Source organism: Neofelis nebulosa, chromosome 17 (assembly GCF_028018385.1).
Source record: "Neofelis nebulosa isolate mNeoNeb1 chromosome 17, mNeoNeb1.pri, whole genome shotgun sequence".
NCBI classification, from domain to species: domain Eukaryota; kingdom Metazoa; phylum Chordata; class Mammalia; order Carnivora; family Felidae; genus Neofelis; species Neofelis nebulosa.
The window spans coordinates 8,582,085-8,603,499 of NC_080798.1; the positions used below are offsets into that span (position 1 = coordinate 8,582,085).

The 21,415-nt window shown below is 59.1% G+C and overlaps 2 protein-coding genes across 8 annotated transcripts; one reads left to right on the forward strand and one right to left on the reverse strand.

Moving 5' to 3' along the window:
* Window positions 1-25: 25 nt before the first annotated feature.
* IRF3 (interferon regulatory factor 3) lies at window positions 26-5,540 on the forward strand. Of its 5 annotated transcripts, none has more exons than XM_058706393.1 (8): window positions 26-256; window positions 1,108-1,280; window positions 2,128-2,299; window positions 2,385-2,455; window positions 3,132-3,324; window positions 3,423-3,800; window positions 4,660-4,775; window positions 5,283-5,540. In XM_058706393.1, the coding sequence occupies exons 2-8, from the start codon at window positions 1,116-1,118 to the stop codon at window positions 5,448-5,450; spliced, it is 1,263 nt and encodes a 420-aa protein (XP_058562376.1). In that variant the 5' UTR covers window positions 26-256; window positions 1,108-1,115; the 3' UTR covers window positions 5,451-5,540. The 5 variants fall into 5 exon arrangements, with proteins under 5 accessions (XP_058562376.1, XP_058562373.1, XP_058562374.1 ...); XM_058706390.1 differs by having other exon boundaries at window positions 29-252; XM_058706391.1 differs by having other exon boundaries at window positions 29-216.
* A 1,058-nt stretch (window positions 5,541-6,598) lies between these two features.
* On the reverse strand, window positions 6,599-19,898 carry SCAF1 (SR-related CTD associated factor 1). Of its 3 annotated transcripts, none has more exons than XM_058708172.1 (11): window positions 19,740-19,898; window positions 16,913-17,026; window positions 16,607-16,664; window positions 15,771-15,865; window positions 15,406-15,506; window positions 15,200-15,315; window positions 9,628-12,465; window positions 8,929-9,011; window positions 8,502-8,720; window positions 7,334-7,462; window positions 6,599-7,039 (listed from the first exon to the last, which is right to left on the reverse strand). In XM_058708172.1, exons 2-11 carry the CDS (start codon window positions 17,018-17,020, stop codon window positions 6,848-6,850), a joined length of 3,939 nt encoding a protein of 1,312 aa, XP_058564155.1. In that variant the 5' UTR covers window positions 17,021-17,026; window positions 19,740-19,898; the 3' UTR covers window positions 6,599-6,847. The 3 variants fall into 3 exon arrangements, with proteins under 3 accessions (XP_058564155.1, XP_058564156.1, XP_058564158.1); XM_058708173.1 differs by lacking the exon at window positions 19,740-19,898 and adding an exon at window positions 19,276-19,706; XM_058708175.1 differs by lacking the exons at window positions 16,607-16,664; window positions 19,740-19,898.
* Between the last annotated feature and the right edge of the window lie 1,517 nt (window positions 19,899-21,415).

The window sequence follows — 21,415 nt, forward strand, 5'->3', positions numbered from 1 at the left end:
CCGGAAGACCTTAAAAGGTATGGTTGGGAAGGGGTGGGGGGGACGTCCGGGCTCTTGGTGCCGCCTCTGGCTCAGGAGTCTGTCAACCATCTGAAGGTAAAGTTTTTATTTCGTGAAATCCATAGAAAAAGAAAGGGCCACTGCTCTGAAGCTCAGCTGACGAGAAGGAGGGTGTGCAGCTGCAAGTTCGAGAGCTATCGGACCCCAAAAGCAGGGGTGGGTCCTAGCACTCTGCGCGCCGAGACCCTCTACGTAGGTAGCAGGGCGGGGGGGGGGGGGGGGGGCGGGTAGCTGGGGAATTGGTGACGTCCGGAGTGAGAAATGGGTGAAAGGATGGATCTACCCTGATAGCACAGAGGGGCACTGTGTACTCCAGGGAAAGTGAAGCAAAGAGGAGAAAAAGTGAAGCAACCCGGTGCTGGAGGTCGGCTATAAAAACAAAACAAAACAAACAAACAAACAAACAAACAAAAAAGAAAAAAGTAGCGGGGCGCGGAGAGGTTGCGGAGATCGGAGGCGTCTGCACTAGGGGATGAAAGGAAGAGTGGACCCTGGAAATGGAAGGCAGTCCACTCTATGAAGTGTGTGTGTGTGTGGGGGGGGGGGTGCCCTAGAGGAGGGAGGCTGTTTGGGGGGGGGGATGTGGATGGAGGGTCTACGATGGAAATGGGGGAGGGGCTCTTCTGTGGGGGAATTGTAGGAGGGGTCAACAACAGGGATAAAGACGGGAGGTAGAGATCTACAAGTGAATAGCGTCTGCACTGAAATACCTAGGGGAGGCTCTACCTTGGAAGTGGAGGTGACTGCGTTGGGTGATGTGGAGGAGGGGAGAGGAGAAAAGGGTTTATAACGGAAGAGGGAAGGTTCTACGCTGGCGGAATTGAGGAGGTAGAGGGCCCGGACAGAAGCAGTTAGAGAAAGCGGGGGGGGGGGGGTGTCTCGAATTGGGGAGCCTCTCCGGAGGATGAAAAAGAAGGGCTCTTATGTTGTACCCAGGAAAATATACGTGAGGGACCCTGCACCGCGGTCCCGTGAGAGAGAGAGGTCTGGGTGTGGCACCCTCAGGCCACATGGGCCCCCAGCCCACGAACTGCTCTCTAAGCGCAGGCCGAACCATGGGTACCCAAAAGCCGCGGATCCTGCCCTGGCTGAAGTTGCAGCTGGACTTGGGGCGGCTGGAGGGGGTGGCCTGGCTGGACGAGAGTCGCACGCGCTTCCGCATCCCGTGGAAGCACGGCTTGCGCCAGGATGCCCAGCAGGAGGACTTCGGCATCTTCCAGGTGAGTGAGCTTCCCGGACGCCCGAAACCCTGAGCTGCCAGCCAGGCGGGATGGACTCCCAGGGGGGTGGAGCCGGGAAAGCGGGGTTAGCACGCCTGTGATCGGCCCGAGCTGACGCTGGCAGTTGGAGGTGGGTGGAGTTAGGACAGGACCCGGCCGGGTTATCGGTGTCGACCGCAGGCAGTGTTGGAGCGGCCAGTTTCCGGGAAAAGAACCGGAAAAGCGGGGTAATTTCTCCAAGGAAATGCATCCTGGGGGATTCAGAGCTCGCAGAGGGCGGGGGGCTTGGTCATAGAATTCTGGGGGCAGGGCTTGGAACCTTAGAGGCGAGACTTGGCCCCCAAGCTGAGGTGATGCCCCACCAAGTTAGAATATACCAGTGGTGCGGTACCCCGGGTTAGAGTGTGAGGGGGCGCGGTTATTACAGGGTATCCTGGGGCAGGTTGGTGGCAGAGTTAGACACCCAGTAGGACCTGGAAGTTTGGCTTAGAAAGCAAAGGTTTTCAAGGCGCCTGAGTGGCTCAGTGGGTTGAGCATCAGACTTCAGCTCAGGTGGGGAGTTCGAGCCTCACATTGGGCTTACTGCTGTCAGCACAGAGCCTGCTCTCCCCTCCCGGGTTTACACTGTCTCTCAAAAAACAAAACAAAAAAGTAAAACATTAAAAATTAAAAAAAAAAAAGAAAGAAAGAAAGCAAAGGTGTTCAAAAAGTGAAGATAGGGGACCTTGGGGTGCAGAGAACCCAAGGGTTTAGGGATGGAACCTTGCCAGGTTAGAACGTGCCAGGTTAGAACGTTGGGGCAGGGGGTCTTAGTCACCCTCACTATCCTGGTCAACTGGATCCCCAGGCCTGGGCCGAGGCCAGTGGCGCCTACACTCCTGGAAAGGATAAACCTGATCTGCCCACCTGGAAGAGGAATTTCCGATCGGCCCTGAACCGGAAGGAGGTGTTGCGTTTAGCCGAGGACCGGAGCAAGGACCCCCACGACCCCCACAAGGTCTATGAGTTTGTGAACTCAGGTGTGCCAGAAGTGGGGCTTTACGTGGAGGGGTGGGATTTTGAGTGTCCCCAACACCCTTCTCCACTTACCACCTTCCTTGACAGGAGCTGGGGACTTTCCTGGGTTGGACACCTCTCCAGATACCAATAGCAGATGCAGTCCCTCTGACACCCAGGTCAGAACGCATCCCAACCCTCCTGCCCTCCTGTCTCTGGCCCGTCTTTCTCTCTGTCCCCATGGCCTTGTTCAGGCTTCCTTTTCTCCCCCTGGACCTTCGCCTCCGTCTTCCTCCTGAGCGTCCCTTCTCTCCCCTGCGGTCCATCCCCAAACTGAGCTAAAGCTGACCCTGTCCCTCCCCTGCTCATAGCCCTGCCATGGTTTCCTGGCATCCTCAGGAGAAAATTCCGTTTTCACCAGGCATTTAAGGCCCTAATACACCTTCCCAGAGTTTCATAGCTTCCCTTGCTATTTAGGGTAACCTCAGCCTCCCGGGAACCCAGAACCACCCTCCCCTTGGTCTTGCTGATGTCTGTGTTGGGGCAGGTCCCCCTCTGAAGTCGTGTCCAGCCTTCTCTGCCCAGGTCTTGCTTGCACAGGGCCATATCCTGGGGCCAGATTTAGCTACTCCCCTTGGGCCGACAGTAGACCCAGCATATACCAGAGCATGTATTTTGCCATTCTGTGCCCACGGTTGTCTCCCACCCCCAACTGGAAGCCCCTTGAGGGCAAAGCTCAGCTGTGACTCCTCTCTGGGTCCCTACATTGCTGGGCACAAAGGCCTGGTCTATATGGCGTCTCCAGAAAAGGCTGTGGAAATGCCTGGATCCTTTTCTTTTTTTCCTTCTCTCCAGGAAGACATACTGGAGGAGTTACTGAGTGACATGGCCTTGGCCCCATTCCCAGATGGGGGGCCCTCGAGCCTGCCTATGGTCCCTGAGGAGACCCCTCCATTCTTGCTGAACCCCAGCGTAGACATCCCTGCCCCCTGCCCAAACCTGCAGCCCCCGGAAAACCCACTGAGGCGGCTGTTGGTGCCTGAGGAAGGTGAGCGTCGACTGTAGGGTGGGAGGGGCTGGGGCGATAGACCCCCTTATGCTCACTCAATCCCCCTCCCCCTTCATGTCGCTGCTGCTGCTGCTCAGAGTGGGAGTTCGAGGTGACTGCCTTCTACCGGGGCCGCCAAGTCTTCCAGCAGACTGCCCTCTGCCCGGGGGGCCTGCGGCTGGTGGCGTCAGATGCAGACCAGACACTGCCTGGACAGCCAATAATCCTGCCAGACCCCGGGGTGTCGCTGACGGACAGGGGCGTGATGGGCTACGTGAGGCGTGTGCTGAGCTGCCTCGGTGGGGGGCTAGCTCTGTGGAGGGCGGGACAGCGGCTCTGCGCCCGGAGGCTGGGGCACTGTCACACGTACTGGGCCTTGGGCGAGGAGCTCCTCCCTGACAGTGGCCACGGGCCCAGCGGCGAGGTCCCCAAGGATGAGGAAGGAGACGTGTTCGACCTGAAGCCCTTCGTGGCAGGTGAGTGAGGCAGGGCCTTAGCTCTGCTGTGGATAGAGCGTACCCCAATGGTTCAGAACTCTGAGGTCCGGAATGGAATTCAGAGGACTGAACTTCGGCCTGGGGGCAAAAAGACTGGATTGCTCTGAGTCTGTCGGAGAAGGGTCTCCTCTGCCTGGAGCCGGTAGGCGGCCGGGGGCGCGGTGTGCGGAAGTGCTCAAGGAATTACCTGCCACAGTCATCACGATCACCAGTTATCACCACTTACCAGGATAGGGGGCCAGAGAGATGCAGGAGAGAGAGGTCCTTCAGAGCTTTGCTGTCCAATAGATAATGTCTGCAGTGCTGGAAACGCTGTGTGTGTGTGTGTGTGTGTGTGTGTGTGTGTGTGTGCTGTCGGGCGTGGTACCCGCTAGCCGTGTGTGGCTACTGAGTACTTAGAGGAGGCCAATGCAATGGAGGAAGGGACTTTTAAATGTTGACTTTAATTAGTCACAACTTAAATGTGAATGGCCACAGGGGCTACTGGCTCCTATCAGGAGAGGGTGGCCTTGGGGGGTTGAAGAGCAGTTAAAACTGCTAACCATCTGGGCCTCCAGAATCCTGGAAAGTCCCTGCGGGAGCACGCTCCTGGGGGGGGGGGGGGGGGGGAGGGGTGCACATCTTCCAGCCCCACCCCATGGGAGGAGGAATGTTTAAGATTGTGCCACCACTGTGGGGACTTGGCCCAGACCAGCGGCCATCTGGTCATGGTGGTGTAGGGATGTTGGGCTTCAGGTCAGGGATGAAGGTGAGGCTGTTTGTTACTCAGGTCTGGGGGGCCGGGAGGGGGAAGGGGAGGGTCTTCTTCCCATGCCTCACTAAGCTCTCGGGCCTCCAGAACTGATCGCCTTCATTGAAGGAAGCGGACACTCACCACGCTACACCCTCTGGTTCTGCGTTGGGGAGCCATGGCCCCAGGACCAGCCGTGGATCAAGAAGCTCGTGATGGTCAAGGTGCTGCGGGCCTGGGCTCCTGGAGCTAAAGGGGGGGGGATCTTAACAAGGGGCAGAGGAACTACAAGTCCCAGAAGCCCCTCTGAAAAACTACAACTTCCAAGAGTCTCTGCAACCACCAGATTCTCATCCAGAGGAGCCTCTGGGTGTCCCTCTCTTCTCACCCCTACAACCTGTTTTGAACTCTCAAAACCATGTGGAAGTCGGTGGACTACGAGTCCTCACAGTATCTGTGAGGAACAACAGCTCCTGGGAGTCCTTCTGACCACAAGCTGCTCAGCCCTAGCTTCTGGGAACCCCTCCAGCACCTCAGCCCTAGGAAACTTCTTGGACCTCTGGTGGTTGTGGTTATAGGGAAAACTACAACTTCCGGCAGCCCTGGGCCAAATAGTTCACCCGGAGTTACAGCGTAGGGGCTGCTGGGAGTTGTAGTCCACTCAACCCTACCCCTGCCGGTGAACCAGGTGGAGTGTTTTCCCTGACCGGTTTCCCCCCCACTTCCTGCAGGTTGTTCCCACTTGTCTCAGGGCCCTGCTGGACATGGCACGGTCAGGGGGCGCCTCCTCACTGGAGACCACCGTGGACCTGCACATCTCCAACAGCTACCCACTCTCCCTCACCTCGGACCAGTACAAGGCCTACCTCCAGGACCTGGTCGAAGACATGGATTTCTAGGTCACTGGGGAGATCTGACCCCTCACTCCTCACGGATGATGGCCTCTTGTGCCCTCACCTTGGCCAATAAACTGTTTCTTACCACTGTCACCACTTGTGTGTCTGGTGTTCAGTGTCTCTGGGCTAGCCCTGACGCAGGCCAGGCACTATTCCTTCTTAGGGCATCAGCTGACTCCTCCGTGCAACCCACAACCCAGATGCTCACTGCCCAAGGACCAGACACTGCAGGGGCAGCTGATACTGGTCACCTCCTTTCCCCTTCCCAGGGATCTGGTGAGGAGGTGTGACAGTCACCTCCGTTTTATAGACCAAGACACTGAGGCTTGGAGAAGAGCAAAAGTCAGACAGTAGGAAACACAGGACGGGTTAGAAACCAGGCCGGATTCCAGGGTTGCTGCTCTGCGAGGGAGGCCCCAGAGCAGAATCTAGAACCTCTGTCTCGTTTATAAACAGTTCAGGCCCCTGTCCAGTAAGCAGAGAGCCTTGTCCTGTTGGCTGGGGGCACCTTGGGTCCCCTCCCAGCTCCTGCCAGGTGACCTCTGGCCCTGGACTCCTTGTAAAGGAGCTCCGTGCACGAGCCCTGAGGCCCACCCACTCCGGTGACCCAGGCCTACTACCTCTCCTCACCACGTCTGGGTTCTGGGTAATGTGGACTGACGAAGGCCAGTGTGGCCCGGACTCACTGTGTGGCCCTTGCCGCTCTGTGCCTCAGTTTCCCTCTACCTCAGGAGAATGGGTAATATCACCCCAGCCTCGAAGGACTGGTAAAAAGGGAATCCAACTAAATGGGGGACAAAAGTCCTGTTGCTGAGGCAATTCCAGGGCAAATAGCACCAGGTGCCCTTAGCCTGGAAGACACTGAGCAGGTGGGACCTGGGACCCCAACCTCCCACCCGCCACCATTTTCTGTCAACAGCAACCACTTGCTATGTAGCTGATACGGCGGTTCTAAGTACGTCACTTGCCTGGGTCTTCGTCCTTGTAACAACCACTTCAAGGATCAGGAAACTGAGGCCCAGAGAGAGAAAAGCACTTCCCCCGAGTCACACCCTGCTAACCACCCTCAGACCTGGGTCAGACCTGGGCAAGTCTCTTCCCAACCCTTTCCCAAACTGGTCTCTGAAAAGAAAGGGCTGAAATCATGGGGCTCGGGGCTAACATTTCATGAAATCTTTAATGAAACTGGGGGAGGGGCACAAACAGAAGGGAGGGGCGATGGGGACAGGCTTGGGGGCAAGGGGCACAGGGCTGGGCAGGGCAGGGGGCTCTCCTCTTCCCTGCAGCAACCCTCCCCCAATCATCCCACTGACGGGGCGGGGGAGGGAAGTGGGGAGGTGGAGCCATAAATACGTCCAGAATTCCAAAGAGGCGACGGAGGGAAGGGGTGGCCGAGGGTCTCAGAGAGGGGGCAAGGGCAGGCCTGGGCCACCCTTGTCGGGGGGTCCAGGCTCCTTGGGCGGCCGCGGGGGCCCTGGGGGGTCCCCCGGCTTGCGGCCATGCTTGCGGAAGTAGCGGTAGCGTTGGACGTAGGCCCGCACCAAGTTGCTCACCTTCACTGGGTTGATCTCCCCGCTTTTGCTGTGGCAGATCTAGGGGGTGAGAGGCAGCTGTGGTCACCTCCAGCCCCCCAGGGTCCCCTCCACCTGGACTGCTGACTGCTGAGCAGAGCTGCGAACTGGGATGGGAGCCGCTCCCCCAGATTCCGGACCAACACCCCTACGTGTCCCCCTGATGTCGGCGGGACAGGCCCAGGTGGGCTTGAGCAAATCCTGTCCCCTCCTCACCTTCCACACTGACCCACCATCCCCGGCTCCCCATGCATGCGCATGTCTCCTTCTTGTCCTCTCCCCACTTCTGTGGATCTGTCCCCCGCTGGGCCCCACCTTGTGGACAGCCTTCCTCAGGATGTCCTTGTACTCCTCCTTGGTGATGTCCTTCTTCTGATAGTACGGCTTGATGGCCAGCTTCACCTCCTCCACTGCCCTCTCCTGCGTGTGCAGCTTCTTCAGATACTGGCAGAGGGGGTGACGGGGAGGGAAGGAGGGACAGCAAAGGCCGGATGAGTTCCTGTGGAACCCCAGGCCTCCACTCACCTGCCTGCCAGCTCAGCCTCCTTGACACATCCAGCTACTCCTGGAGGTGGAGGTCCTGCTCAGGATCTGCCCTGTGTTACCCTTGCTGCGGTCACCCCAGACCACAGGCCAGGCCGGGCCTCTCAACATCACTTGAACATCACCTAGGCTGGACCTGGGGCTATCCGCGGTGGCCTTGACCAGGACACGTATGTCCACTGCCCATACGAAATTTACACGAAGTAAGATGTGGCACTTGGGTGGCTCAGTTGGTTGAGTGTCCGACTTCGGCTCAGGTCACGATTTCACAGTTTGGTTCAAGCCCCGCATCGAGCTCTATGCTGACAGCTCAGAGCCAGGAGTCTGCTTCAGATTCTGTGTCTCCCTCTCTCTCTCTGCCCCTCCCTCACTTGTGCTCCCTCCCTCTCTAAAATAAATAAATAAACTTAAAAAAAAAAAAAATACACCAAGTAAGAAATAGGCGACACCATCATCTGCCAATTGGCTGTTTGACCAGAATGACCTTTTTGGACCTGACCGAAAGGAAAACCGGCCTGAGGCCTGTGAGTAGAAGCCAGATGTAGCTGAATGAAAACTGGTTTGTTCCCACTCGTGCATTTGAATCAAAGTTTAGTTCCTTGGGGTGCCTGGGTTCCTTCTTCAGTCAGTTAAGCATCTGGCTTCCACTCAGTTCACCATCTCACTGTTATTGAGTTTGAGCCCTGCATTGGCTCTGTCCTGACTGCTTTGGATTCTGTGTCTCCCTCTCTCTCTCCCCCTCTGCCGCTCGCACTCTATCTCTCACTCTCTCAAAAATAAATAAACATTGAAAAAAAATTTTAGTTCCGTACAATTCAACGACTTCTGTTTTATCTGAGTTCCCACCTGTTGGCATCAGTCTGCTATTCTCCTTGGGCCCCTGCACTTCAGCATCTGCAAAACTGTCACCATCAACCCGCCTCTCCCAAACCCAGCTCACCTTGTCTGTGTCCCCACGTCCCTCGGAGCTGCTGCTGCCCTCTCGCTTGTCAGATGCTGCAGCCAGCCCAGTGGGGGTGGGAGGGGTAGAGCCGCAGCCCCCCAGGGGGAGGCTGCCAGGGAGCAGGTAGCTGGAGGGGCCAGGGGGCAGACCCAGAGAGGTGGGCACAGGAGCTGGGGTCACCCCCAGACTGGAGGGTGGCTTTCGGTGGCTGAGGATCTGTCGGAAGAGGTTGGAGAGAGGATGAATAAAGGGAGGGGGAGGGAAAGAGGGAACACGTACCCCCATCTTTCCCACCCCGATTTCCAAATCGTCCCAGAGGCAAGAGGCCCCTCCTCCTGCCGACCCCTTCCTTGTAGTTCCTCTCCTAATCAGAGTCAGGGGACAAGAAGAGGGACTGGGGGGACTCTTCCCCAGAGGGGCCCACCTGGTTGGTGGCCTGGATCAGCTCCTGGGCCTTTGCTCGGCTCGCCAGGTTGGCTTCTTCCATCTTGAAGAGAAGTGCAGTCACTGTAACAGGCAGAGAGTTGAGGACAAGGAGATCAGGGGCTGACACAAGAGGTCACCGAGGCACCTGCTGCCGCCTTCCCCCCGGGCCCTGGACAGACCATAGGTTTCGGGCTCAGAGCTGGGAAAAGGGGACCTTGGCCAGTGAGAGAACGGCTCCACACCCCACATATTCTCAGGACTCAAGGTATGTGTGTGGTCCGGGGAGAAATAGGGCCAGGTCATTCAGGGACGAGGTAGTGGCAAAGGTGAGATTCTGTCTCAAACCCCCTGTGCCCTATTGCTATCCCTTAAGGGACAACGCTCCCAGCTCACCCTGTTCTTCCTGGTCCCTCCACCACACCCAACCTCGTCCACCTCCGGGTGGACCCCAGAACATGGCCCACTCCTCCAGCCTGTGCTGGGCTGGCCACCCCCTCTCCCCCCCACTCACCTGCCTGCTCTCCTCCAGCACAGCCAGACATCCACCAGCCTTCTAGACAGCCCCTCGCAGTCTGGGTCACTGTGCACCTACCCCCTCCAAAGCATCCCCGCTGCCTCCAAGCCTGTCCCCACAGGACCTGGTCCTCCCCAATCCTGTCTGTCCCAGCCCGCGCCCCCCACCCCAGGGCACACTCACAGGCCAGGACACCGCTGGTGGTGCAGTCCACACCAGCAGGCAGGTTCCAGGGCATGGGCGGGGGCAGCGTGGGCAGCTGGGAGACACGGGTAGCCGGCCCATCCTCTGCCCCTGAGTCACCGGCTGTGGACCCCGCGCTAGGGGCAGTGCTCGGGGCAGCTGCGGCGGTGCTGGTGGCCGTGGTGGTGGCAGGCTGCTGCTCTTCCTCCTCCTCCTCTTCCTCCTCCTCCTCCTCTTCCTCCTCCTCCTCCTCCGCCCCGCCTCGGACCCCAGCCTCCTCAGCGGCCTCCTCGGGAAGGAAGGAGACCTCGGGGGTCTTGCAGCTGCTGTCCACGGTCTGGGAGTCCGGTGTGAGTGCAGGGGGGGGAGGGGCTGCCTTAGGGGGCGGGGTGCTAGGGGCCTTGGCCGCCCGCTCTTCCCCGGACCAGGAAGTCTCCTCCACCCCCTTGGCCCCCGCTGCCTGGCTGCAGCTATCCGCCTTGGACTTCTTCAGCGTCGCAGGGCCGCCGCTGCCCCCACCGCTGCCCCCGCTGCGGATCTTTTTCCTGGTCTTGGATGGCTTGGTCTTTCCCTTGGTCCCCTTGGCTTTCTTGGCCCCAGCCTTGGCCTTGACCTTGGTCTTTTTGGGCTTGGTGCTGCCCGGAGCTGCTTTGGCCACCTCTGCAGGGGCCCGCTCATCGGGCTTGAGGAAAGGGGAGCGGCTCTCCCGGTCGCGGCTGAACTTGACTCCGATGGAGCCCAGGCCAGCGGATGCGGCCTCCTTGGCTGGCGTGGTGCTGCTGACGCCTTCGCGGATCAGCACCGCCACCTTAGACTGCAGCTTCACCTTCCGGGAGGAGGAGGAGCACGACGAGGAGGACGAGCCGGAGCCGCTGCTGACCGGTGGCTTTGGCGGAGGCCCCGAGGAGGGCGCTGACTCCTTGGGAGGCCGAGCCTTCTTGGATGACCTGTCCCTGTCCCTATCTCTGTCCCTGTCCCGGTCCCGATCCCCCCCATCCAGCGCCTTCCGCCGTGATCCCTTCTCCCGGGAGGAAGAGGAGGAGGAGGCGGCCCCGGAGCGGCGCCGGTCCTTCTCGCCGCTCTTGCCCCCCCGCTCCTCGGCACTCAGTCCCTCGGAGTCGTACAGGACCTCGCGCTTGGGCGACGAGGCCGGGGCCGGCGACGGGCCTCGGGGGTCGGACTTGTCCGGCCGGCCCACGGTGATGGTCCGCTTGATGGCGAAGAGATCGTGGTCCGTGAGGTCCTGGATGGAAGGTGGCACCGCCCCCCTGCGGCGGCTGTCACGCTCTCCGCCCAGGGAGCTGGAGCCGGAGGGCGGCTGGGTGGGCACCGGGGCCTTCTCGCTGTCCCCAGACCGCTTTTCGCCCCGGGACCGCGACCGCTTCTTCTTCTTCTTGCCGCCGCCGCCGTCTCGGTGCTTGCCACGGTGCCGCTCGCGCCTCGAGGACGACGACGAGGATGTGGCGGGGGGCGGGGAGGCCGAGCGCCGCCGCCGCCGCCGCTTCTCCCGGGACCGCGACCTGCGGCTGCCCCCGCGGCGGCGGTCGGTGCTGCGCGAGCGGCGGCGGGCGGAGCGGGACCGCGAGCGGCGGCGGGCGGACGACGAGGCGTGAGAGCCCGGCTTGCGGTCCCGGGAGCGGTGCTTCTTGGAGTCCCAGGGGGAGGCCGGGGCCGGCGGGGCAGGCTGCGCGCTGGACGACGACGATGCGGCCTCCTTGGCCTCGCCGCCGCTCCGCTTGCGCTCCCGCCTCGACTTCTTGCGGGTGGGGGGGCCCGCGGGGGCGGCGGCGGTGGCGGCGGCGGCCGGGGAGGGCGAGCGCTGGCGGTAGCGCTCCCGACGCTGGGTCAGGATCTTGCGGCGCAGGTCCAGGCCGCCCCAGCGCGTGTCCGCGGCCGGCGGGGCGGGCGCCGGCTCCCCCAGGTCCACCTGCAGGGCGCCCTCGCCGTCTGACTCCGCGTGCAGAGACAGGAAGTCGTCCCCCTCGGGGGCGCGGGGGGCAGGTGGCGGGGGCGGGGGCTGGGCCGCCGGGGGCGCTGAGGCTGCAGGAGGGGGTCGCGCCGCCCGGCCGGCGGCCCGGAAGAGGGAGACCGCCACCCTGGGCTCCTCCTCCGGCTGGACGATCTCGCCCTCCTCGATCTCGGAGTCTCCCGGTGGCAGCAGGGTTGGCGGGATGGCGGCTCCGCCGGCCGTCACCACCTCCACAGAGACCTTGCCTTCCCGACAGGCCTCCGCCTCCGTCCCCACCACGAAGACGCGACGGCGGGTGGCTCCGTCGACCCGGGTGGAGTCCACCTGCGGAGGCGTTCCAGGGGCCGGAGTCGGTTGTGGGGGCTGGGGGTCCGGGCGGGGGCTCTCATCACCTGGGAAGTCCTGGCTCAGACTGTTGTCATCGTAGATGCCCGCCAGGGTCTCGGAGATGCGGCTGATGCTCTGGGACAAGCCTTCCTCCTCCTCTTCTTCCTCTTCTTCCTCCTCTTCTTCCTCTTCCTCCTCTTCCTCCTCCTCCTCCTCGGGTGAAGGAGTCCCCGCTGATGAACTGGGGTTGGAGCCAGTGGGCTCAAAGGGGTCGTACTTCTGCTCCGGAGCAGGTGGTGGGGAATAGGCCTCGTCGGTGGGGTGGAAGGGGTCATAGATGTCGAATCGGGGGGCAGGTGGGGCTGGGGGGGCTGGAGGAGGTGGAGGCGGGGGAGGCGAAGGGGAGGAGGATGAGGGGGAAGGGGAGGGGGAGGAGGACGCAGAGGACGGGGCAGGGGGTGGGGCAGGGCCCCCGTCTCCAGTGCCCAAGGTAAGGAGGTGACGGGCACAGGAGGGTCGTGAGGAGTGAGACTGCGGAGACACTGTAAAGGAAGAAAGGAGACAGAGAGCCCCAGTCAGGCACATGTCCTCCTCCCTGGGCCGTGCAGAGGGGGCCGCAGGCCAGTGCCCCGGCCACCACCCCACTCTGGTGGCACCCTGCACTTTGCACGGGATAACTCACAGATGCTCCTAATGACTCCAAGCTGGAGGTACTGCGTCCTTTCAGGACGAAACTGAGGCACAGAGCACTGCAGTATCTTCCCCAAGGACACACAGCAGGGAGAAGGGGGGGTGCAAACAGCCAATGTAGCCACTGAAGCCACTGAGCCTGTGTTCCCATGTCCTGAGATACACACTGGCCTGCAGCCCAAAAACCCCCTGACCAGTGTCACCACAGAAGACACAGGCTAGAGAAGGGTCGCTGGGATTTGAACCTAAGACCACTGCTTCAGCTGCCTCTTGTGGGAATCTATCCTGTTTCCTGAAGGGAACTGTGGGCGGCTGAGAAGGTGAATCTCCCTCTCGAGAGCCCAGGAAATGGCAGAGCCAGGGAGCCCTGACAGCCGGAGTCCACAACCCACGCACTTCACTCTGTGACGAGCCCCATCTGAGGGGCAACATCCGCTCAGGACTCAAAGACACCACCAACGGGCGACAGGAACAAGCGGTGTTCGCCCCTCCACATGGGCCAGGCACCGTGCTTTCCTGCCTAACTTCATCTGTCCTCCTGAGACCCTGCTTTCTGAGGACGACGCGGTCTCCATGCCATCAGTCCCACACACGGTGACAACGGACCTGGGCTGCACCTCCGGACACACACACTGGGGTCCAGAGGCCCCACTCAACCACCTACTACAGGGACCCTGAGATGGCAAGGGCACCAGCATGGTCATGTAGACAGTGACAGGACAGCAGGGGCTTAAGAGGGCAGTGCCAGGGGCAGGGTAGCTCAGTCGGTTAAGCATCTGACTTCAGCTCAGGTCATGATCTCACAATTTGTGAGTTCAAGCCCTGCATCGGGCTCTGTGCTGACAGCTCAGAGCCTGGAGCCTGTCTTAGATTCTGTGTCTCCCTCTCTCTCTCTGCCCCTCGCCAGCTCATACTGTCTGTCAAAAATAAATGTTGAAAAAAAATAAAAAAATAAAAGAGGGCAGTCCCAGAGCCACCTCTCAAACCCAATCCTAGGCTCTGGCCCTCACCCGTCACGTGACCAAGGACAAGGAACTCAACCTCTGCCTGCCTTGGTTTCTTCATGTATACAATGGGCATGCACTCATTCATTCAGTACATTTTTGCTGATCGCCTATCTTGTGCCAAGCTGTTTCAGGTACTAGGAACAGAACAGTGAACACAACAGACAAAAGTCCCTGCCTTCAAGAAATCTCCATGAGCCACGCAGAAAAGTCTGCCAACTGCTGAGGGCTATGGAAGAAAATAAAGCAGGGAGGATGGTGATGAGAGCATTCACACAGCGCAGGGATGAGGGGACTAGGTGGGCAGCTGTGTGGAACAAACCAGACTGTGCCCGGCCCCACGAGGACTCGGTGAGCACGAGCTATTCCTACCCTGCTTACGAATTATTACCGCCACCGGAAGTGTAAAACACAGACTAGAGCGGTCTGGAAATGCAAGACAGCCCCTCCTTTATGTAATCTTTATACGATATGGAATCAGGGATGAGGTTTTTTTCCTAAAGTTCTTAATAACTTCCAAATGACGAAAACCACTTCTAGTAAGAAAATAAAACATAACCCCAGCATCTCCCACCAAACAGCTCTTACAGTCCAGATACAACTATATCACCGAAGGGCCTGGCACCAAATTCCCAACGACTTCTGTTCTTGTAAATAAAGTTTTATTAGGACACTGCCACGTCCATTTTGTTTATTTACCCTGTAGGCCTTCTAATTTTAAAAGAAACGAAGAGCTTTTGGGGGATTCCCCAAGGGCGTGGTGGGCCCTGAGTACAACGCCCCCTGAGCCGAATGGACAAGACATTTCGCAGCTATAAAAAAAGGACAAGGGAAACCGAAACGGGCACAGCGTGTGTGAGCCACGGTCGGCTGCGAAACAGTCACTTCTGGCTGACCGCGCTGACCTCTCCTCTCCATCCCTCCCAACTGTGGATGCACATGAAGGGGGGGGGGGGGGGGGGAGTCTAAACCAGGGGTTCCCACCGGGGTCCTGGGGGCCGGAAACCTCACCGAGGAACTGGTTAGAAATGCAAATTCCCGGGCCCCACCCCAGACCCACTGAATCAGAGATCCTAGGAGTAGGCCCAGGGACCCGTGTATCGACAAAGTCCTCCTCCTCGTGATTCTGATACCCGCCCAAGTCTGAGAAGCTATACGCTGCTCACAGGGCTTAACGCTCAAAGAGACCTGGGCTACAGGCTCAGGGCCCAGGAGCACCACTAAGCTACTGGCTGTGCCACCTTAAACAAGGGACTTCCCTTTTTCAGATTCGTCTCCTCTGGAAGATAGAGATGCTAAGAGCCTCCCCCCACCCCACCCCACCCCCAATCCCAGGGAGACGAATTCCCAGTGCAGTTACACTGCCACGTAGCGCCCTGGACACGGAGTGCCTCACACGTGCCGGCCAGGACATCAGCGTTTGCTGTAGGTACGTCTGTAGGTACATAAAGCCTTGCGATCTAACAGGCAGAGGCTTAAAGATTTTGTCTAAATGACAGGATCGCTACTGTTACTACCAACAACAGCTGACTCATGCAGGACTCCGAGGCCGCCTGCTCAGCTCTGCCCTGGCCCCACATACCCGTTTTGCCTGTCCTCCAGGCCCTGAGACGGGGCAGCAGGCTAGGCACCGGCAGAGGGATGGGATCCCTGTCCCCGATTCGGACCTCGGCCACCAGCTCCAGCATGTCCTCGCTTCTGCAGGGCAGAAGGGGGTGAGTGAGCCTGAAGGAAGCTGCCAGCTCCCCCACTAAAGGCCTCTCCCACTCCTGCTGCCCAACTACTCACTCGCCAGGCCGAAGGTCCAAGTGGCTGGGAACCCAGGTATCTGGGGGATCCAGAACGCTCACCAGCCCCGCGAGGAAGCTGTCTGCGGCCATGTCCAACACCTGGAATAGGCCGGGAGGGGTTCCAACCCGTCCCTCTCACGTGAGGGCCCACAAATCCCACTTCCCCAGCCCCTAAACCTTCAGGAACCCAGGCATCTGAGAACCCGAGAAAACGCAGAGATCCAACCAATTCCCTCATCCTGACTTGCTCCCAGGACCCAAGGGCCCGGCCCCAGGGATGATGCCCCCAACCCCTCCAACACTGCAGCTGATCAGCACCCCAACCCCAAGAGTCTGGGCCCCCAGCCCCCTGCTCTTACTCACAGTAGCCGTGTCGGTCCCCCCTGACTCCTGGGAACGGGGCTCTGACCGTGGGCTCCGGCAGCCCCTCCATCGAAGGCCGTGACATCGGGAGCCATCTGGAGAGAGATTTGCATGGGAGATTGGACACGGGGGACGAGACACAGAGACTCTGTGGAGTCAGAGGAAAGAGGAGCCTGCTCGGGCTCTTGAGGAGGGAGCCAAACTCCTGCCTGCTCTCCCTGCCTCCACCCCTCAGCTCCCACCTTGGGGCCCAGAAAGACTTCCCCAGCGCCGTTCTGAGGCGCTCTCACCCACCTGACCTCCTAGCTGCCCTCAGGATGGATTCCAGACAAGCCAGCCTGGCACGAGAGCCTTGCGGTGACACAGGTCCCATGGAGCTCTCCTGCCTCACCTCCTGCTCACACCCCAGGCCTGCCAGCCCCAAAGAACCACAGCTTGGTCCTGCAACACGCCCCTGTGCTGTGTGCTTGCTGGGTGCCTCTGCCTACCAGGCTTTCCTCTTTACCAGACAACAACTTCAGTACATCCTTGGAGACCCAATTCACCGGTCTGCCCCTCTAGGAAGCCTCCCCAGACCCCATCTCCTCCACACTAGCTTAACTGGGCCTCCTGCGCTCTCCTAGTGCCTCGGGGCCACCTCTGCACTGTGACTGTATCTCCCCTCCACCAGACCGTGAGCCCCTCCAAGGCAGCCATGGGGTCCGACCCATCTTTGGCTCCCCGAGCCAGCACAAGGGTGGTACCCGGGAGGCCTCAGAAAGTTTTTAGGAATGCAATTAGGATAAAGAATACGGAGAGATGGGACGGAGGCTAAGAGGAACCAGAACCCATCGTACCTTTATCATTTGGCAGATCCCCCTGCAGGGAACTTCCCACAGCCTGCTGAATGGCCCGCTAGAGAAAAGGTGGAGGGTGGAGGGGGTGGAAAGAAAGGGCAGTCAGGGGACCCGTGTAAATGGTCACAAGCTCTGCTCCTGGGAGACAGCCATTCCAGACACCCCTTATAACGAAACTCGAACCCTTCAGAGGAGCCAAGTGTCCAGGCCCCCAGCCCCTCCTCCCCCCAGGGCCCAGGAGCTGGGCCCTGACATCTGCACTTCCAGCCCGTCCCTCCCTTGGCCCCAGACATCTAGCAGCCTTACCAGGATAAAGGCAGAAGGAGAAAGCGTGGGGTCTCTGTCCGGCGGACCATCGCCCAGATCCTCGCCCGACTCCTCTGTCTTCCCTCGAGACTCATCTTCTTCCTCCATGGTCACCTGGTGGTTGAGGGGGTGAGAGTTTGGAGTGGAGGCAGGGGTGGGGGGTGGTGGAAGGGGCTGGAAACAGAGGATGGACGCAAGGATCTCCAGGGCCTCGGCCACGGCTTTGACCAAGCATCCTCCTCAGCATCCTTCTGCCCTCTACCACCACACGCCAGTCCCTGGGCGAGTCCCAGGCCCTGAGCAGACGTTGCAGAGACCAGAATGGCTCTCTCCCCTTGCCTAGATTTCTACTGCTTCCTTTCTTGCAGGGAGGCCTTATGGCCTCCTATTTCAACACTCCGCTCCCCAGTCTCCACTTAAAGCTTCCCCCACAACCAAGCTTTAAGACCTCCCTGCCTGCCCCCACATTGGCTGATGTTTTTCCCAGTTGAGTTGTGATTTCAAATACCGTGTCCCGCAGTCCCCTAAACTCTCCTCTCCCAAACTGAGATACGTGCCGGTGTACTGAGTATACCTCAGATACCATGCAACTTCCTAAAGCGGCAACGATTCTCCTCGATGGTGAGGGACCAAAAAAAAAAAAAAAAGAAAAGAAAAAAGAAAAAATTGGTTTATACACAAAAAACGGAGCTACAAGAGTGATGTACAAAACCAACACCAGACCGAAAACACTACTTTCAGAAAGGCATGCGGAGGACATCCACCTATCACCAATCTGCCCATTGTGGGAGATCATGGCTAAAGCCTTCATGAGGTCACAGAAATTCTCAGATCATTCGGAGGTTGAAAGATTATCCTTCAGACTGGTGGGTGTCTCGATTAGGTCTTCAGAAAGTAGGAGTACTCCAGCTGCAAGCTTCCTTAGAACCATCCAATCTGCTACTGTGAAAACACTATCCAGTCTCCAGAGTTCCCAGAAAGCTTTAAAACCCCTGACTCTTTATGCTTCTCTGTAGACGGGCACCACAAGAGTATCTACCTCCAAGAAGGGCTGGTAAGAACTGAAAGCAAAGGGACTTTCTGCTACAGAGTTAGCACAGCCCAAGCGCTCAATACAAAATAACAAAAATTAGCTTCAAGGCCCAGGTTTACCGCACATCTACCTCCCCCATTCTCCCAGCTGCACACCTGCCAAGCAAATGCATCGGTCCTGGTCTCCTTCCTACCACAGCTTTCCAAGCTCTGCCCAAGCTCCCACAGGCAACCTCCCAGACAAGAGCCTGTGGCTCCTTCACTAACTCCCACTAACATGTCCCGCCTTGTTAAACCCCTGTGGACAGTTCCCAGCCCTGGAGCTGCTCTCCAGCACCTCTGGGAAAAGCGCATGGTACGCAGAACAGTGACTGCCACATAACAGGGGCTTTAGTCAAGATCTGCTGAGGACAGACACACAGATCCCCAAGCCCTCCGCGGTGTATGAAGGTGCTCCCCTGTCCATTTAGACAGGCCCCAGGCTTTGCGGACACATCCACAGTTCTTTATATCTTTTTGACATGAAAAGGTCCTGCAGACATTGCTAGGTCCCTCTAGATCAGTGTTCCCCAAACTACAGTCTGAGAGCAGTACAGTGCTTTGCAATTAGCTTGTTATAAAAAAATAAAAGTAAATCGAACACAGTTGAAAATTCTTCACGGTGCGTCACAAGTAGTACGTGGGAATATTAATTAATGGGACTTTGGCATTAAATACACATGTCAGTATGTCCTAGCTCTTAACACAAAAAATGCACTTCTTACTGTAGATCAAGGTCAAGAGAGTCTGAAAAGCATTGCACTAAATGAGTCTCAATGATCCTACAGACTTCCCCAGACTAATGTGGACTAATTCCAACTCTCTATAGCTCCAGGGCAATGCAGATTTTTATCAACATTTTTCATTTAAATTACATTATAAAGTGCAAGTACATTTGAGCTGGGCAAATTTTCCAATACTCTCCTTTGTCTTGTTCTCCACGCGATTACCCAGCCCCAAAAGGCATTCGAATTGCTCCAGGCATAAAGACTGTACTCTTGCAGTCACACTGAAAGCCACCTAGATGGTTCCAGGTCCTTCTAAGTGCCCCCCAGCCTCCTGTCACCCATGTTAGACACTCTCAGACGTTAGAGACCCATCCAGGCCTCTCAGCACCCGTCAGTATTTGCCTCCTTCCCTTGGTGGGCACATCCCACCCCCCTGGGTGGCCCTAAAAGACTTCCTAGCCCTCCAACAGTTCTTCCAGACCCGCTACATGGCCCCAGACCCAGGTAGGTGAGCCGCATCCTCAAGGCAGCCCATGTAGACACTCCCAGTCCTAACAGACATACCCCGGGCGCTATAGATGGCTCTGCAGATACTCCTCTGCTCTTGCAGACCTCCTTCACCCTGGGACATATCTCAAGATCTCAAGATGGCCCCAGAACCCTATAAACAGACCCTAGCTTCGGGTCAGCCCGTAAAGACGATCAACAGTGTCTACAGATATGACCCAGGCCAGCTATGTGATGGAGGGCAGGCTCCAGTCTCAGTCCAGGCCCGGTGGACATCCCCAGTCCTCTCGGGGACGCCCCGTAGATGCCCCCCGGAACCCACAGACGCGTCCCGGGGCCTTGAGAAGGCCCCCCGCTCGGCGCCAGGCTCCGCCGCCGCTGCCGGGCCCGAGGCCGCCCCGCTAAGTCCGCCAGGCCCCGCGGCGTGTGGGGAGGACCCCGGGACAACTAGCGACCCGACTCCGCCCCGCCCACCCCGATAGGCCCGAGCCCCGCGGCCCAGACTGCCGCCGCCATCTTACCCCGCCGCTCGGGCTGCGGCTCCGGCCCCGGCGCGGGGCGGGGCGGGCTGGGGGGGCTCGCGAGCAGAGGGAGGAGAGGGGCGGAGCTAAAACGCCGCCGAGCTTGCCGGGACTTCAAGTACCGAGCACGGTGCCGTGAAGGCTGGTGGGAAGGCTCCGGACTCAATTTCCCAGCAACCAATGGGGCACATAGGCATGAGCGCGCGCGACGGACGCCGGGAGGCGTAGTCCGCACGTCGCCTCCGTCGCGCGGGGACAGCAAGGAGGTGAGAGGTGAAGTGGGCGGGGTTGCGGCAGCCCGCGACAAGGCCCCACGGTGCCCTGCGCGCGCGCGGAAAGAGCTGCGGAACAGGAAGTGATGTAAGACCACTCAGCCCGACTGCCGCAAGGGAATTGTAGTTCCGAGGAGTGGGAAGTAGAAAAACAGCCGGACTTGCTGAGTTGCCCCGCCCACTTTCTGGGGATCCCAGAATCCCGATCTCCTAGTCCTCTCTAAATTTAGAACCAAGGAGCCTGACGTACAACCTCCTCCTCATTTAGGACGGAAAAGTCCAAATTCCGATTCCTCTCACTCAGCAGACAAGCCTGGAGTCCCTATTTCCCTCCTGCCTGGGACTTGGGAGTCCGACCACTTCTTCCTTCCAACCAGGAATCTGGCCCTCAGGCCCTTCCTTCCTCAGACCATTCCTGGTCTCCAACTCGTACTTTACACAGACACAAGTGTTCGGACTCCCCACCTGAATTCCCTCGGATCCAGAATTCTGAATCCCCGAACCCAACCCCTGAACCCAAGAGTCAGGGCCCCCAGCTCCCTCCTTTACGGAATGTAGTAGTAAAGACTCCCAGATCCCCTCCTCCCCGGGACGCAGGATTCCAGGCCTCCATCCTCATTCTCTCCGAGAGACTCAAAAGCCTGGGCCCTCAGCTTCTTCCTCCTTCAAGCCTCAGAAATCCTGGCCCTAGGCCCTTCATGACTCGGCCACCCCGGCTTGGGCGAGCTGGCTCAGGGATCAGGAATGCAGTGATCTCACGGCCCCTCCCTGTCCCGTTACGCGGCTGTCCCCCCTCCAGGGCCCCATCTCCCCTCCCAGTCTGTCTTCCGCTTGGCTGGGACTCCGGGAACCGGAAGCCTGGGTCCCTTAGCGGGCGGAGACTCCAGCGTCCTGCCTAGACACCCGGGTCGGAAGCCTGGCTAGGATCCCAGGACGTAGGTGGAGCTTCCCCTCAAGACCCACTCCTTCCTCCGAGCGCGCCTATATACGGCCGCGCGCGGGTCCACGAGCCCCGCCTACTAAAACGAAGCCTCGGGGACGGTGCCCTGAGAAGCAGTCCCCGGGCTCTTCATTTGCATAGCACCTCCCCGAATGATCTTCCCTACCCGTCGGTCGAAAGAGTGAGAGCGCTTATTAGCATAGCCCCGCCCCCAGCGGCCCGCCTGCTGAGAGCGCGTGGCGCTGCTCTGGGTGAGCACAGTTCTTTCATTAACATATTCCCGCCCCATTTGGAATTCCCCTTCACAGCGAAAGCCTTTCCTCTTCCCTTATTAGCATAGCTCCTCCTTTTCCCTGGCCTTGCCTCCTCCCAAGTGTCCCAAGACTCGAGTCCTTCTCTCCGGAGCTCATGATTATGCAGTAGCCTTATTAGCGCGGCCCGCCCCTAGGCCCCGCCCGGCTCCC